The sequence below is a fragment of the Hyalella azteca genome, unplaced genomic scaffold (assembly GCF_000764305.2).
Source record: "Hyalella azteca isolate HAZT.00-mixed unplaced genomic scaffold, Hazt_2.0.2 contig3241, whole genome shotgun sequence".
Lineage (NCBI taxonomy): Eukaryota > Metazoa > Arthropoda > Malacostraca > Amphipoda > Hyalellidae > Hyalella > Hyalella azteca.
This window is the reverse complement of record NW_025933493.1, coordinates 5,276-23,349: the sequence shown is the minus strand read 5'-3', so window position 1 is coordinate 23,349 and position 18,074 is coordinate 5,276. Positions and strand designations below refer to the sequence as shown.

Genomic DNA, 18,074 nt, shown 5'->3' with positions numbered 1-18,074 from the left:
CGTCCGTCTGTCCGTGACCTCAAGTTTTCGTCGACGAGAAAATGCGCTCTCCGTCACTCACTGCAGTGAGTACTGAGTTATATTTTTTACCTCTACCGTCTATCTAGCTTTACTGCGGCGGTTGTTACGAGCTCGTCCAGAACTGTGTTTTTGTTGCATGGTCGTGCCTAACTCTCATTTCAAATGACTGTCGGTGATGAATGATCTTAAGTTACGGCGCTTCTGAGGGCTTGTGCCAACATGTCCTGAAAAGACTGCACGGCAAACTGTTAGGAGTAGTTAGAAAAAATATAACTCAGTATACTCACTGCGGTGAGTGACAAAGAGCGTATTTTCTCGTCGACGAAAACATGAGGTCACGGACAGACGGATAGACAGACAGACGGACAGACAGACAGACAGACAGACGGACGGACGGACATGGCGAGCACAATAGTGCATTTTTTCCATAAATGAGAAAATGCGCTAAAAAGAAAGACAAAATTGAAAAGTCCTAATAAATTTTAAAGTTTTTCTTATATTCCTGGTTCTCTGGACCGATCCTATATATCAATCCCATTGGAAGTTAACTCTGGGATAACTAACCTGGAAATAAATTTCTCTCTGCAGACGCAAAGAAAATAAAATTACAAGAGGCTCAATGAGATTTTGTGAGGCTCATCATTTTTGTGTTTAATTGTAGACTTGGTCATAACATGAAATTTAAACGTCGACTATACACAAAAGTACGAACCATTAAACACTTATTTACAATACAATTATTTACAGTTTAATTTCTGTGGCGAAGTCCTCATACGAGTTCTCCTATTCTACTGAGCTCAGCTAGGGCTTGTTGTGCTAGAACCTTCAATGGGGTACTTAGCCATGCTGACGTGACTGATTAGACCCACTGTAATTGATGTCTATACACAAACAATAATTAGGAAGCCATAAAAAATATAACATAAAACGTGGCTAGAAATAATAATGGAAGCCAACGTTTACCCCAAACGTAGCAGGTAACATTTTGTTATGTCTTAATAAAGGTCCTCAACAGAAAAGTCGTATGTTAAATAAGCTGTTTATGTTCCATGGCTGAAATGTTCAATCAACTGTCGATATTTCACGGCTGGAATGATGAGAAGCTGTTGACATTCAATGGCGAAGTGTTATCTAAGCTGTTATGATTCCATGGCTGGGATGTCAAATAAGCTGTTGATATATCATGGCTGAAATGTTCAATCAACTGTCCATATTCCATGGCTGGAATGTTGAGAAGCTGTTGACATTCAAAGGCGAAATGTTAAATAAGCTATTGATACTCCTTGGCTGGAATGTTGAATAAACTGTAAGGTGGGTCATGCGTTAAGAATTGAAGAGATGCAGAAAAAGAAATGACGAACTGTACATAGGAACTAAATTGTGATGCCAGTGAGTGACAGTTATACTCAATATGTCGCACTCTAGCAGCAAGGAATTGATTCCCTTTAATAATGCTGATGTGGGGTTCATTTGAAGAGCTATAATTATTTTACTATGAATTTATATCAAAGCGTCCTAGTTACGGTCGGTCATCGTACTCAGTTGGCCACGGGATCAGTGATCGAATGTGTGCGGCGCTGCATGTGCCCAGAGGTCTCAATATTTGCGCATTGATTGTGGAGTACTTCTCTAAATAGCGTGTTGAGCGAGCGTAACATTAGAGTGTGCGTCGGCATCTGAAAGAATATTAAGTGTAAAATTTTTTGCTTCATCGACTGATGCTGAAATTTGCAACATTTCGTGTAGGTTTTCAGCCTATATTATCTCGTATCCAGCAACAACTTCAAGAGTCGGCTCCTTTTGATTATTATTCGCAATTTACTTAGTCTCGTGCCACAGTTGAACTAAACTCAAAGGAAACGGGGCTCAGGACAACGAATAGCCAAATGGAAGAGATCTAATAGCGTCTTCATATGAGTTTAGCTCACAAGACAACGAGACAAAACAAAAATGTTTTAGCTAGGTTCCGTTAATAAATATATATCGCAAGTATGGTATTAGAACAAATCTCTACGTCATGTCACTGTTAGCTTATCCTAATCTACCTAAAATTTGCTTCCTGTAATTATTCACACAATAGAGTAAATTTTAAACTGTGATCGTTATGAATTTCGATGCTGAATTACAGGATCGTTATGTTTGGAAAAGATGTATCGATAAAAAATGTTTCGATGAAATATTTTTTCCCTGCGAGTATAAGGCTTAGTCCGTAAAACTCATAGGGTTAAACCAAAACTTAAAAAATGAGCACGAAAAGTGTAAAGCCTTAATTTTATGATGAGATTTGTGCATTTCACGCGTAATCGGTGAAAAGCATAAACTTAATTTAAGTGAAAAGTATAAAACAATATTGCAAGAAATAAATGCTCGGTTCACGTCTCGGAAGCAATTTTCTAATGTTTTAAAAAAGCAGATTGTTTGGAAGAATGACTGTTCACGTGCTATAGAAATGGATTAGTTGGTCTCAAGAAGTTTGCGTGTGAACTCTCATGTGTCGGTTGAGGTTGCCAGACTGGCTGAAGCGCAGCAGACACAGCTTGCACTGGTATGGCTTCTCCCCAGAGTGGATACGAAGGTGCTTGGTCAGCGTCGAGGAGTCGCTGAAAGCCTTCTTGCACATCCGGCACCTGTCGATATGAACCATTATAATGCATAGTTATTACGAAGATAGTACACTTTACTTTATTAATTGAGAATGAGTGAAGCGGTGATGGAACGACCGGATTCGATAGCGTGATCCAAAAATAATTCTGACCGAAATTTAGATAACAATGAAAATATTTGTGATGAATATGATAAAAATATCTGTGAGTACTTCTAGAATAGAATTCCGATCCTCTCAGTTAAGTTTATTTGGTCGCTAAGGCAAGAAGAACGTGACAAAATTATGTCGTTCAGTGTCCAAATGGAGTGAGTTGACCTGAGGGTCATTTCAACCATTTTATGGCGTGCCGCCCTTACTGGAACCTGTGATGCAGTGTTATTCCACTCTCGGCCGTACCTGTAGGGCGGTCGCCGAATTGCGTGCGTATGTGCATGCTACGCCACATTCGGCCGTACCTGTAGGGGCGGTCGCCAGAGTGCGTGCGCATGTGCGCGCTACGCCAAACTCTGTAGTACCTGTAGGGGCGGTCGCCGGAGTGCGTACGCATGTGCGCGCTACGCCACACTCTGTAGTACCTGTAGGGGCGGTCGCCGGAGTGCGTGCGCATGTGCGCGCTACGCCACACTCTGTAGTACCTGTAGGGGCGGTCGCCGGAGTGCGTGCGCATGTGTGCGCTACGCCACATTCTGTAGTACCTGTAGGGGCGGTCGCCGGAGTGCGTGCGCATGTGCGTGGTCACGGACGAGCTCTGCGAGAAGCGGCGTTCGCAGATGGGGCAGCGGAAGGGCTTCTCGCCGCTGTGCGTGCGCACGTGTGCCGTCAGGTTGGCCGCCTGACTGAACGACTTGTTGCACTGGTCGCACCTGAGCAGCAGATATTAATGATATATTAAGTAGTGCATGTGTAGCAATCATGATTACTTCTCCTCCATTGAAATAAAATATTTAAAAATTATATCTATGACGAGAGCAAGAAAAAAGGACGAGTACACCAGCAGAATGAAAAAATAAATAAATAATTTATAGTTAGTTTAGTAAATGTACATCATTACATATTACATACAATGTCGGTCTCATTAGTTGAAATATTTTCAAATTATACGCTGCGTGAAGTATAGGCTCTGACATATATATGACCATTATATTCTCGTTGCAAGAACCGCTTCATGTTGATCATCATAGATACCAAGTACAAGTGGAGCAAACGCATATAAGTGTCTGGGGCGAGACCTGTAAGGCTTCTCGCCGCTGTGGGTGCGGAGGTGCGTCTTGAGGGTGGACGGTCTGGCGTAGGTCTTGCCACAAATGCGACACAAGTTCGTCTTGAGGCCACCCGCGTCCCCAATAAATGACTTAGTCATGTCCACCTGAGGAGGACCAGAACAGGGCCGCCTTCTGAGACACCCGAGGCCGGGGGAGGGGACGCTTCCAGGGTGAATAGGGTTGAAGTATCCCCCTGGGGGAGTGGATGGCCGTTGGCGCAGGCTGGGGGACTTCAGACAAGGATCTCGCTCGAAGGGACCGAAGCAGTGAGGGTCGCTGGCCCATGAGTACGGTGTCACACCGTACGGCTGGTTGCACGGGGAGCTGTAGAAGATAACTCTTAACTTCATTTATCCTCAGTGTTTCACGGAAAAAGAAGCAGCCAAGTAACCAAAAATGTTACCACAAATGTTTACCTATAGGTTTAGCTGCGATACCAGCGTCAGGGGAGATTGTTTAGGAATTTTGTGACGAAATGCATCGTGAAGATCACAGAGCAAGAAAAATGTAGGTAATGTGAATGCCAGGTTCCACGTTTCGGTTTTATAGTAAGACTGGTGAAAAATGTGTTCTTAAATTTCAAATTAAAAATTTTCTTCATTTTTTATTTGTTACAATTATTGTTGGAATGTGCGCAGATTGCAAAATTATATATTGAACTTAATTAATTTTTAATTTACCTAATTAATTTTAATTAATTTATTATAATGCTGCCAGATAACATATATACCTACATGTAAGTTGCTGCCAGATGCAATTTATCAGTTGCCATATGAATAAAATCAAATCTTACAAGCTGATTTTTAGCGCATTTTCTCATTTATAGAAAAAATGCACTATTGTGCTCGCCATGTCCGTCCGTCCGTCTGTCCGTCTGTCCGTCTTTCCGTGACCTCAAGTTTTCGTCGACGAGAAAATGCGCTCTCTGTCGCTCAATGCAGTGAGTACTGAGTTATATTTTTTAGGAGATTGTATATGGGGCACTGCGCTCTTAAGTTGGATACGAGGAACTACAAGCTGCACCGAGATTGCTGAGTACCACTTCGCATAGTACAGACATAGTTGTTTTGCCACTCTAGATAGGATCTACGACTACTCTAAAGTCTACGGAGCTTCAGCCTGATATTTAACTATCTTAAGCGTGAAGTCACTGCCTCCATCCAACATTTAATGTTGATCATGAATAAAACAAATGACAATAATGCCACTTTTACTCGCCACTCTTAATTTCTTTCATCAACAAATCAATAATACGATTACTTTTGCTCAGTTTTCATAGACTTGACTGCAATGTTCAAGCAGATAATAAACTTTTTGTCAGAAGCATCAGAACTATTACGTATCATTGTGAAAAAAATCGTCAACTTGATTACTAGGAAATAAAGTCAAAGAATTTTTCCACCGCTTCCTTATGTATTAATTAATCCTGATTTTGCCTACAAAACTTCTATACTCACGATTGTCGATTGCATTTTGGGCTTTTAAATTCAGACAGGATAATTAAAATCAGATTATACTCAATTTTTATGCAAACGTGATTGTTTTTTCCTAAAATAATCCTGCCAAACACGTGATATAAAACATCCATACCGCTACTTGAAAATTCTGGTCAACCACGTCTTATTATACTTCCATAACATTGCTTAAAAATCTTACCTTTTGACCAACCGTGACTACATGAACTGAGCTCCAGAGCATACATGGAGCAGTCATGGCAAGATACATGGAGCAGTCATGGCAAGATACATAAGGCAGTCATGACAAGATACATAAGGCAGTCATGACAAGATACATGGAGCAGTCATGACAAGATACATGAGGCAGTCATGACAAGATACATGGAGCAGTCATGACAAGATACATGGAGCAGTCATGACAAGATACATGGAGCAGTCATGACAAGATACATGGAGCAGTCATGACGAGATGCATGAGACCGTTTTGAAAAGGGACACAGGAGTCATTACAAAGTAAAGGCGAAATGACAGGAATACATTTATTATAGGAAAAATACAGGGGATGCACGGTAAAATACTTGTGAACGTTGGAAATCTGCAGCTGTGCGACTGCGTCCGGTGGTATCGATTCAAGTTGCGAGAAATATTAATTATCAACAAAAAACATAAACTGTTTCTGTTCACCTGTAGCCGACAGGCAGAGGGCTGATGAGGCCCTGAGGGCCCCCTGCTGCAGGGTACGCTGGCCCCATCACGGACGGCACGCCTACTCCTGCGCCCCCTTGTTGGCAGCTGCTGTTCCACTGCGCGGGAATTCGTTCTTTAGTAGCGCGTCAAGCACACAAATTAGTCGTCATGACGTTAAATAGCATATTTACGATTAACTCCTTGTGCTCATGATGTTAGAATATGAAGCAATGAATGTGTGAAATGGATTACTTTCCCGGTATTGTATATCTTCTATTAAATGAAGATCATGAACATAGCTCACCATTACTTGCATTAAAAATCCATCTCTGGTCAGGCCGATACTGAATTTTGTACTCTAATTCTAATTAAAAACATCGAATGCAACTGATTAGCTTATATGAGAAACTATAAGTGTAAATATATTTTAGTATTTGTATACACTCAACAAATGCATTATTACACTTAACAAATGCATGTATAACAATTAACAAATGCATTATTTGAGGATGGTGTTAGATTGTGAAAGCAGTAACATTGATACAAGAAGACATTACAGCTGAATTTCATAGAATTCATAGATAAGAGCGCTGACCTCTTTTAAGTAGTCCTAATTGTCAATAGTTTTGCGAAATAGTAGCAATGCATGGCTTTTAATGTACCTTCCTAATCGGACAGGAAATACAGTAGTCATGTACAATGGATGTCAGTGATAGATGCATGTGCTATGATCATAAAAACAAATTCTGATTACAAAAATCATGCACTATTTTCCTCTCATGGCTGCAGCAGTCGATGATTTGACTAGTGAAGAGACAAACCTCAAGTGTAGAGACAACCTCAAGTGTAGAGACAACCTCAAGTGTAGAGACAAACNATAAGAGACAGGCGTAGCCCTGCATGTTGACGTTCGAGACGCCCATACCTGATGTTGCAGGGGAGGCTCGGGTGCGTAGCCCTGCATGTTGACGTTCGAGACGCCCATCGTCATGTTCATGGAGACGTTGACACTCATGGCAGGGAAGACGTGCGCGGCGGTGGTGGGGCCGTGGTTGGGATACCCGCAGGGGTCTTGGTACGGGGCGCCGCCGTACGCTGTGCAGCCTCCCGCCATACTCTGCAGGCCCTGTGCCGCGACGTCTATATTAGGGCGGCCATCTTAAAGTTAAATATCACTCTTCACACAAAAACATGGTTCGTTTTGATTTATGTGCATGGATCCGCATTGAAAAGTATTAGGCCGATAGCTTACTTCTCGAGAACTATCTGGTATTTATTTGTATCTTTTTGTATATGTTAATTTACATTCTCAATACAGGCATCTATTTGTAATGAAATTCATCGCAAAATTTTAAAATGCGTCAATGTCATTACAGTAATCCAGAGGGGTTAAATAAATTTATAATGCCTATTATGGATATTGTAGAACTATGAAACTGTTTCGCTATTCTTGAATAAATATTTTTGGCAATAGGCAGAGGACGCCAAATGTTTGCGAATATCATCGCTTTTGGGTTCTCTGTCTGCCCTGCCACCGAGGTAGGGCTAGTAACCATGCACTAACCAGCACCACCGCGTGCAACTACCAACCCCGCCAACCTTGGTAGGGATGGTGTTATAGTAGTCAGTACATATAAGAAAATACGGCTTATGATTCGGCCATCATTCCTAATGGGGCTTATTTGAAGGTTGAACAAAATTATTGTCTGGGAGCATGAATTAAAAAGTGAGGGGCAAGTATTATGCCATTGAAGTTCAGTTCTTTATAGTTAAATGTTTTCTTGGGGAGACTCTTATTATTAGTTAATGACTATGATGTTTTCCCAAACTTAAGAATTTCTTCCAGTGTAGTCGAGATACATGTAATATTTGTTTACAATTGATTTACTGATGAATTTACGAATCGCATTCTTATACGGTGTGCTGATAATGACCCATAAGGAGATCTTCTCCCACGCTGTACTCAGCACAATTACATTATTTCATGCATTGCATTTCCGCGCCTTGATAACATACTAGCTTGCTGCTACAGAGCGTATATACATACTCAATGTGAATTTACAACGGCCAACGCATGTTATAGAAAATTCCGAGTAATGCGACAAACTTGAAGTGATCAAATAAGGTATTTTTTTTCATGGGTGCCCAAATTTACTTTCTTTCACTAATAGTTGATTTACAATATCTACCAAAACTCAAACGCAAAATTAATAAAATCCAAGTAAATTATTGAAAACTTATCAACAAGCAAGGACTGCAGCTTAAGTCGAATTATTGCATGAATGCGCTATTTGGTTACAGCTCTACAATATCACATAGACACTTAATAATATTCTATGGAATGGGAATTCGTAGGCATCTATGATGTTTCATATAAAGAAGAATACCTTATTATTGTCAGGGCAAAATTACAATTAGATTGAAAATTATTTAAAATCTTACGAAAAAAATCAGCAGCATTAAACGAGGCGTGATACATGTGCGCTAATACTGTTCAGGAGAAGCAATACAGATTTGGTCTAGATCAGTACCAAGACGCTTGACATGAAAAAAAATAAATCTGCAAACGAAATTCACACAACAAGGCAATCAAAATATCTAATTTACCTACATTTTTTTCGTAACTGTACTTGTGGTGAGCTAAACTAAGTCAAGCAATGGTCGACATAAACTTAATGTGTGCAAGCAATTTATGAAGATAAATTTCAACAAAAGTACATCTTGGGGGGGGGGGCATCTCCCGATCGAGCAGTGCACTCGTATTCGACCTCCTCGAAGCTTCCTGTAAAGGTCGATGATGCATCCTTTAGGTGAGTGCGTATCAATAATTAAAGAGGCTTAATATACGGTTACTGCAGTGAGCGCAATATTACGGTACTGCGTTGAACGCAGCATTAGGACTACTGCAGTGAGCGCAATATTACGGTACTGCGTTGAACGCAGCATTAGGACTACTGCAGTGAACGCAATATTACGGTACTGCATTGAACGCAGCATTACGACTACTGCAGTGAGCGCAATATTACGGTACTGCATTGAACGCAGCATTACGACTACTGCAGTGAGCGCAACGTAAGGTGCGCTCCGACGCCTCACCTCGTCGAGGCATGGTGAGTATGACGGCGGCAAGAAGCTGCTCGTGATGGTGCCTGTGGCAACTCCCGTTATTTCAGTGGGTGCCAAAGAAGTTAGTATGCCCGAAGGAGATAAAACTTGAGGAATTATTGATCCTGAACTTACAGGAGATAGGTTCGTGATAAATGAAGCGTCCGTCAAATTTAACCGGGGGACAACTCCCGACACACTTGATGGGTAAAGAGGATTGTGTTCAAACGTTGCAGTGAAATAACACCCTTGAGTTTCTCCAAGTGAATTTTTCAAAGTAGCTGTACTGTCTAACTGTGAGTCTGGGAGACTTTCGTAGGACGAAAAGCCCTTCCAGTGTTCATCATTCATTGTTTTAGATGGACAATTTTCAACGTTATAAAACAAGGACTCAGTTGAAGCCGATATCCCAGGCTCGGATTGTTCGGTAGTACCCGAATCATTTAAACAATCAATATCCTCGCAGCTAATGTCTTGAGAAGCGAAAGATTCTTCATTTGATTTCGATGCAAAATTTTGGTGACAATTAGATATGTCTTCGAAGCTCAGGTGATTCACATTTGCATACTCAATCGCTGTTTGTCTCGGATGAACAAATGATGGTAGTGACCCAACCGGAGTGAACGCAGAAGAATGTGAAAAATGACCATCTGAGAGCACATTGTTTGAAGTTGAATATTGGAAGCTGTTGGATGAGGACAGTGGAACGTTCTGAACCGGTTGACAGCTAAATGCACATTGAGGTGAAAATAACTGCAATTCATCTTGGAAAGGAGAGGAAACGTCCTTGATCTGCTCGGCCGGCTCCGCAGATCGATTGCTTTCGTTTGCTGAGTTGGCTGGTGGTGGAGTTGAGGTGAGCTGGGTAAATATTGGTGGAGAAGATATGGGCAAATTTGGGGATGAAGAAGGTTGGGAATGAGATGGGGACACCAAGCAACTTAGACTAAAAGAATTGTCTGCTCTCGGGTCGTCAATGAGGTTATCGTCGAGGCTATCACCAAGAACGCTCGACGGGAGGTCGAGAGATGTTGAAGGAGGCGATAGCACCTCGCGCTGAGCAACGGAAGTCGGAGGATAATGCTCATAGGGCGCACTTAGAGGAGGCAGCGAACAGCAAGTAGGGGATGTGCATGCAAGTTCACCCACCTGGTGGGGATGAACAACTGCGTGCTTGAGGGAGAGCAGCACGTCGGCCATGTGGTCTCCCCGCTCTCGTGAACAGAACATGCCAGCATCTCTGTAAACATTTCAGCATACGATTAGTTCGAGACAATCAATTTCTCATATACTATACTCGCATTTCCGAGCATTCCTTAAAATGATACAAACTAATTCCCAAAATATTGTGTGCCCATAATATTCCTGTAGATTAATTTCAATAAATCTATTCTGTAGCAATAAAATTTTTTACAAGGAGAAAATGGATGAACAAATGCTGCGCGTAAGCTTCCCTATAAAGATTTGCTTGGAATCGGGATAAATGTTTGCCCTTACAGGTTCACAGAACACCAAACAGAAAAGCAACTTAACAAAGACGGGTTATTATTTGTAAATTTCCTAAACAGAAGCAAAAAATTATTAATAATTTTTTCCAATAAGCCTCAGCGTTATCCGTATGGGAAAAATTTATTGATCAATCCAATAGGAGTATCTGGCCAATTGTGCAATAATTAATGTAGATAAAAAGCTATTGATTTCCTTGATTATTAAAGAAACAATGTTGGAAATTAAAATCTATTACTTCCCACACACAAAGTACTAAAAATTTTATAAGAATTACAATGCACATTTTAAATGAAAATGATAGTTCGTTGGGTGAAAATCATCTGCTATAATTTGGCTTTCATAATATAAAAATGATTAACTCCATTATATCATTTCTCGTAAAAAATGATGCTGTGTTAAAAATTCTGTTTTTTTCTTCTCAGTATCTATTGTCATAATACTATTTTGATCAACACGCATCACGCTTCTAATTAGATCTAAATCATTAACTTCATTACAATAATATTATTGTTGTTTGATCCCGTAACACGCAGGCAGACAGCAAGCAATTCAGGTTCTCATATAAACTTGCACTATACAGGGTGTACAAAAAAACGATATTCAACTTTGAATGGCTGTAACTCGAAAAGTAATAGAGCTAAAAAAATTTGGAAGGTCAGAATTTGTTCCCTATGTTTCTCCATTTCTCCACCAAAAATCAGACAGATCGATGTAGCCATAAGCGTTTGATAGAACTTTCAGTGGCATGCGCTAAAATCGTGCTTGCGCAGTTTCAGTAAGATCATTTTGCATAATCATTAGGTTGTCTTGACATGTTTTCTTTTCGCTGTTTTATTTTTTGTATCTTTGGTGAGACAAAAACATGGCAATCTTTGGTGAGAGGCAATCATGACAATCTTTGGTGAGACAAAAACATGGCAATCTTTGGTGAAAGACAATCATGACAATCTTTGGTGAGATAAAAACATGCAATTTTTGGCGAGAGACAATCATGGCAATCTTTGGTGAAAGACAATCATGGCAATCATTGGTGAGACACAATCATGGCAATCTTTGGTGAGACACAATCATGACAATCTTTGGTGAGACACAATCATGGCAATCTTTGGTGAGACACAATCATGGCAATCTTTGGTGAGAGACAATCATGGCAATCTTTGGTGAGAGACAATCATGGCAATCTTTGGTGAGAGACAATCATGGCAATCTCTGGTGAAACACAATCATGGCAATCTTTGGTGAGACTTAATCATGGCAATCTTTGGTGAGAGACAATCGTGGCAATCTCTGGTGTGAGGCAATATTTGGTGAGAGGCAATCATGACAATCTTTGGTGAGAGACAATCATGGCAATCTTTGGTGAGAGAGAATTTCAAAACCAAAGATTACCTCTCACCAAAGATTGTCTCTCACCAAAGATTGCCATGATTGTGTCTCACCAAAGATTGTCATGATTGTCTCTCACCAAAGATTGCCATGATTGCCTCTCACCAAAGATTGCCATGATTGTCTCTCACCAAAGATTGCCATGATTGTGTCTCACCAAAAATTGTCAGGATTGTTAAAAGAAAACATGTCAAGACAACGTAATGATCATGCAAAATGATCTTACTGAAACTTTGCGCAAGCACGATTTTAGCGCATGCCACTGAAAGTTCTATCAAACGCTTATGGCTACATCGATCTGTCTGATTTTTGGTGGAGAAATGGAGAAAAACATAGGGAACAAATCCCGACATTTTAAATTTTTTCAACTCTTTTGCTTTTTGAGTTACAGCCATTCAAAGTTGAATATCGTTTTTTTGTGACACCCTGTATAAGGATAAGGAAGTTTTAGACTCACAAATTGACGGTAGGCGATGAGTAATCAAAGCTAATAGCAATCAAGAAATTTTTTAAGAGAATAAAAAATGTACAAGTGTTAATATTTTTTTGTTATCAAGGAACTTATCGGAGATCTTAAAAGTTTACGCAGCAATGGTTCAGTGGAAGATGCTAGTTGGTGAACAATGTGATAAAGTAAAAGTAAATTAAGCAATGTTTATCAAAATACTACTAGTCATTACAGAGCATTAAGTATCAAAGTAACAATGATTCGAGCGTAAACTTGCCCTCTTTGCAGAAGTGTGCCAGTAACAACTAGTTAGTAAAACAACTTGTTATAGCGTCAATGCCACTCAAATCGCCACAGCGATAATGTCGCTGGCCTTCGACTGAAACGATCTATTTCTAACATAAAGCTGAAGCAGATCTTCCTAGGGAGATCAACTTATCACAATCTATACTTACTCGTAATTCGTAGTTATCATGAGGTTCTTGAAACCAGCAAATTATAGTTTTGCCCAGCATTATCATTAACGAGCGGCGAGTTGAGTGCACGAGTACAGTATACTGTTCAGTGTCAACTCGTGTGACGGTAGCGTAAGTGCGAAGTCAGTAGCGAAGATACCTTAAATAATGGAAGCTGAGTAGATAGTCCTCAGTGTCGGAGGAAGAAGAGAAGTGGTGGTGACTGCAGGGATGCTGAGGGTTGCCCTCGTAAGCCGACATGCTGCTGTTGCACTCACTACCTGACGAGCCAGGAGTGCCTACAGCCATCTCGCTCCCTCCTACATGTTGAGGAACGACCATAGCTTACGATACAGTGCATGTGCAATTTGTACATTGTACAGCTACGCGAATGAATGGAAGAGTGCATGATATACAGTACATGTACACTTATTGTAAAGTGATTGAAGTTATTGGCATGGCTTACAATGAATTAGTAGTACTATACGTATATTATACCATAATATATAGACCGTCAGTTCCTGGTATAGCTTACGGTTCAGTGCACAGGCACGCTGCAAAAATAAAAATATACAATGTAATAAAGAATAACTGGTAGCATAACAAGAGATCAGCTAGGCATAGAATGTCAGACACGAACAAGTTTCCCAATAATTTTGTGCCACCGAATGAGATGAGTAATTAGAGCAAATTGAGTGATGAACAGACGTGCTATGATGTACCGTGCTATTCTTCGCAGTATAAAAACAAGTAATTCCTTTAAATGGGAGCGATTGGCATGATACCGAGTGACGAAAGCATCGTTCAGTCAGTCACGTAAATGCATCGTTTCAAATCTGTTAATCAAGCACGTTTTGTTCCCGCCGTTGAAACATTGTATGGTGATATGATGTTCGAGACAATCAACGATGCAATCATCGAGGAGATCATGTCAGGACGCTTAATTAATGTTTCGTTTTCGACCCTTTTATATAGCTGGTGCGCTCCTTCAACGGCCAAAAATAAACTTCCTCTTAATTCTGGAACGTAATATTTTCTTGACCACAATATGGACATAGCGTTATTTATTCCCAAGTAATGTATGGAAGTTCAGATCACAATGGGGAAAAAACTATCCTATTACCCCGCGGAAATTCTACGTACATTTGGCTATCGTGGTTCAGATTTTCGTGTTTTTTATCCATATGACTCAATTATGAGTGCTATTGGCGACTGGGGTTACAAATGCATCTCGAGAGTAATTTAGAATTTGATATCAAACTACGAGGATAAATTGATATTCTTACAAATGACGGTTGACCGAATGGTAAATTATCGCATTGATTTCCCTCCCTGACGAAAGCGATATGATCGAAGGGTTCTCGACGGTAATTTAATTCGATTACTTTGACTTATTTTTCACTGCGCGAAAAATTAACATTTAATTCAACAATTAACACTTTAACAGCACTTACAGTACGTACGTGATGCCATCTCACTTTAACAACACTTCATGTGGTGTCATAATATTTAGCGCATTTTCTCATTTATGGATATAAATGCGCTATTGTGCTCGTCATGTCCGTCTGTCTGTCCGTATGTCCGTCTGTCTTTACGTGACTTCACATTTTCGTCGACGAGAAAATGCGCTCTCTGTCACTCACTGCTGTGAGTATCTCACTTTAGTATGGCTGTGAGTATCTCGGCTTAGATGGCTGTGAGTATCTCACTGCCATCTCACTTTAACAATACTTCATGTGGTGTCACAATATTTTAACAACACTTTACGTGATACCATCTCACTATAACAACACTTCATGTCGTGTCAACATTTTTTAACAACACATTACTTGAGGCTATTTTACTTCAACAGCACTTGACGTGGTGCATGCCGCAATACTTTAGCAACACTTCACGTGGGGCCACAACCATTTTTTGAGATGCAACAGTTTTTGAGATGCCATTAACCTTCAAAAACTTTTCACATTGCTGTACCAACACAACGTTGCTGTACACTGTACTAACACAACGTTGCGCTGAAACCCTTCAACAGCACTTCACTTAGTGTCACAACCCTTAAATAACGCTTCATGTGGCGTCACATACTTCTAGAAACCATATTCACGCGGTGCAATAATCATTTAACAACACTACACGTTGTGCAGGAACCTTCATCAGCAACACGTGTGGTGCACAAGTCCCTTACTAACCTAAGACGTAGCGATTATACCCTCATCAACTCTATACAGGTGCAAGAGCCCTTCAGAAACACTGTATTAGGCATCTACTATCTATGCAACTCAGCAGCAGGTGGTAAATAAAAATTTATCAACTCTACACGATGTGCCAAATAATTTTCAAACAACAGTACACGAGGTGCCAGGTATACACGCGAGGCTGTTGGCAACATGGCGCAAAGAGGGGGCCGTTAGCTACAATAGGCGTGGAGTTAACAACACGAGGCTAGCCTCTTACTTGCCCACAGGAGAGGAACACTCCGCTGGGTAGTCCAGGTCGAGCAGCGTGCCCAGCTCTGGACAAGGAAATTCAGAGCTGGGCAATTGATCTGTGTTATGACAGCTTTCGTGCTGAGCCAGATTTGCAGAATCAGTCACGGACGAGGGGATAAATGTGGGATAATAAGGAATTTCTGCGCCTCCCATCGTGGATGAAGGGGACAAAGGTCGCCATGTGGGTGTGATGGGGGGCTCCTCCATGGGCCGAGAGGGGGCACCCCCAGGATGCTTCCTTACCTTCAGAACGCCTCAGATTTGAGTGTGTGGCGCTCGGGCTTCGTATAGACGTTCGCTGTTGGCCTCCACAGGCCGCTCAAGAGCCCCACAACCGAAGCCAAGCAGACGCAACAAATGAAACGAAGCAATCTCAACATCACTGCTTCACCTGGCTTCCCTCTTTGCTTCTCTGCTCCATTGATTGCTCAGCGTCCCGACACTGCTATTGGCTCCGTGTCTAATGAAAAGCTCCGGGACTGGAACGCCATTGAGTGAAGTCTGGAAACTCGGGCCCTCGAAGAATTGCCATCGCACCGCCATTGGCCGCTGCCGCGCCAGTCGCCGGACCTGGCCGTCCTATTGGCTGCCGCAGGATGCGTCATCGATTATTCCTACGCGGCGCGGCCTCGGCCATTGGTGAGCGCACAGCAAACATATCACAATGAAATTCAATTCCGGATCCTTTTCTCTATTTCAGTATTAATTTTTCCGTAAATAATAAAATCTTGTTGCTCTCGAAACAGAGCGAAAATTCGTTATGGGTACATTAATAATTCAGCGGGTGACATCACAAGCAATGGTGATGCTGGCACTCCATTATGATCGCTCATTACATCTGGCCTCTGAGTTCTCAGTTCGATTTGTGATTGCTGGTCTGCATGGAATTGAGCCCAGCCGTTAAGAATTATTGAAGAGGTCTTATCGTACTCGCGTGTTCTGAATGTTTTGGAGATAGTAATTTAAAAACCAATGAGCACGAATTGCATCCTGCAATAATAATCTAGCACGAGGCAGAAGTTAAACTAAATCACATAAATTTAAGTTATAACCCGTCATCACTGATATTAACGATGTGTGAATTAACTAGTTATTATATGGGTCGCAAATTCTAGTCGTCATTTTTCCATACGATTCAAGTCATCATCCGTTGCGTATCTTCAATTCACAAGTCGTTACTCTACTGGTTGTCACGGTTTTTTCAGTCATTATACTCCGGCCAGTAATGGACTTTCATTCGCGTGAATTCACTCGTCATTCTCGCGTCAATTCATTTCAAGTTACGATAACTTAACTCTCAGCCGTGATCATCAAGTTCAATTTCAGTCATCATGGGCTCCTTAATTCCACTGGTCTTGATCATTTAATTCGTTACAAGCATGCCTATTTAAACCATTATTTAATTATATATCAAGTTTAATCTGTTATTTTTCTTCCATCTTTGATCCGTCCCTTCGCTCTCAACATGATTGATCACTCGGCAACAAGTGAATATATATACGCTCATTTCTAGACTCATGACATTTTCCTTAAATGCTTGATCTCAGTTTACATACAAACACGATCTTTCGCGTCATTTTCAGTATTGTTCCATGATTTCACTGCATTCGGATTGCGATCTCAGCTTATTTCCAGTCATAATCTGCGACTCCTATCCATGTCACGATGTCACCTCACTTCCAGTCATAACCATATCACCTTAATACCTCGCATGATCGGTATAACTATACATCAATTAGTGATTATTGTTTATAATGCAAGATTAATGCAAAGATGTATGATTAATGCTTAGATGAAAGGATTTTGCTTAGATGTATGCATACATCCAAGCAAAATCATTAACTGTGTTTCCATTCATTTTCTGTCATCCACTCGTTATCTTCATCTCACTTCGCGTAAAATAATGATGCGAAATTTCACTTGTCGTAAAGACTTCAGCTCAATTCCATGTCATAATCCATCACCGCACTGCATATAGCTAGTTATGCTCATATCACTGCCAGTCTTCCAGTCGTCGGTAACCTAACTCTATAGTTATGCTCTTAAACCTCTCTCCGAGTCTTCTCGTCTTATGTATATCAAATACATCACCGCCACCAATTTCGTGGTCATTAACTAAACGTGGATTGAAAGTGGAAGGTGCACCATGGCATCAACACATTTTTTTTTGTCCGCTCTAGACCATATTTTTAGTTTTTACTTTCTCACTCACTTTCATTTTTTTGCAGGCTCCGCTATCTATACGTGCTCCCACTTTGTTGTCTTCCCCCGAACAACTAAAATGTAGCAGATGAACGCTCTATTCTCTAGTTATTGCTTATTTATTTACCAAAAATATCTGAATTTAAATAGGCACCAGAAAGTCGGTCTCCTGTTAAATGTACGATTGGCGTAGACTTTAAGGTTTCTCTATTAATACAATTGAAGAAAATAAATCTTCAAACATACCAAGTTGAGCACATTTTAGGTTCTTATTTTAATTTCTAGTACAACGTTAAAGCTAAAACCTCGAGGTTACTGCTCTTCTCGTTTTTGGATAAACATCTCCAGCTGACACCATATAATTATAAGTGTCAGCATGGAGATGTTTATCGAAAAATGAGAAGAGCAGCAACCAATGAACTACTATACGACACCTCCTCGATCGGGT

General features: G+C 40.7%; 1 protein-coding gene across 1 annotated transcript; it reads right to left on the bottom strand.

Moving 5' to 3' along the window:
- Positions 1–596: 596 nt before the first annotated feature.
- Positions 597–15,444, bottom strand: LOC108677644 (protein glass). The gene is made up of 8 exons (XM_018165895.2): positions 15,390–15,444; positions 13,096–13,255; positions 10,287–10,377; positions 6,958–7,158; positions 6,030–6,148; positions 3,856–4,212; positions 3,322–3,489; positions 597–2,648 (listed from the first exon to the last, which is right to left on the bottom strand). Exons 2-8 carry the CDS (start codon positions 13,242–13,244, stop codon positions 2,486–2,488), a joined length of 1,248 nt encoding a protein of 415 aa, XP_018021384.2. The 5' UTR covers positions 13,245–13,255; positions 15,390–15,444; the 3' UTR covers positions 597–2,485.
- Between the last annotated feature and the right edge of the window lie 2,630 nt (positions 15,445–18,074).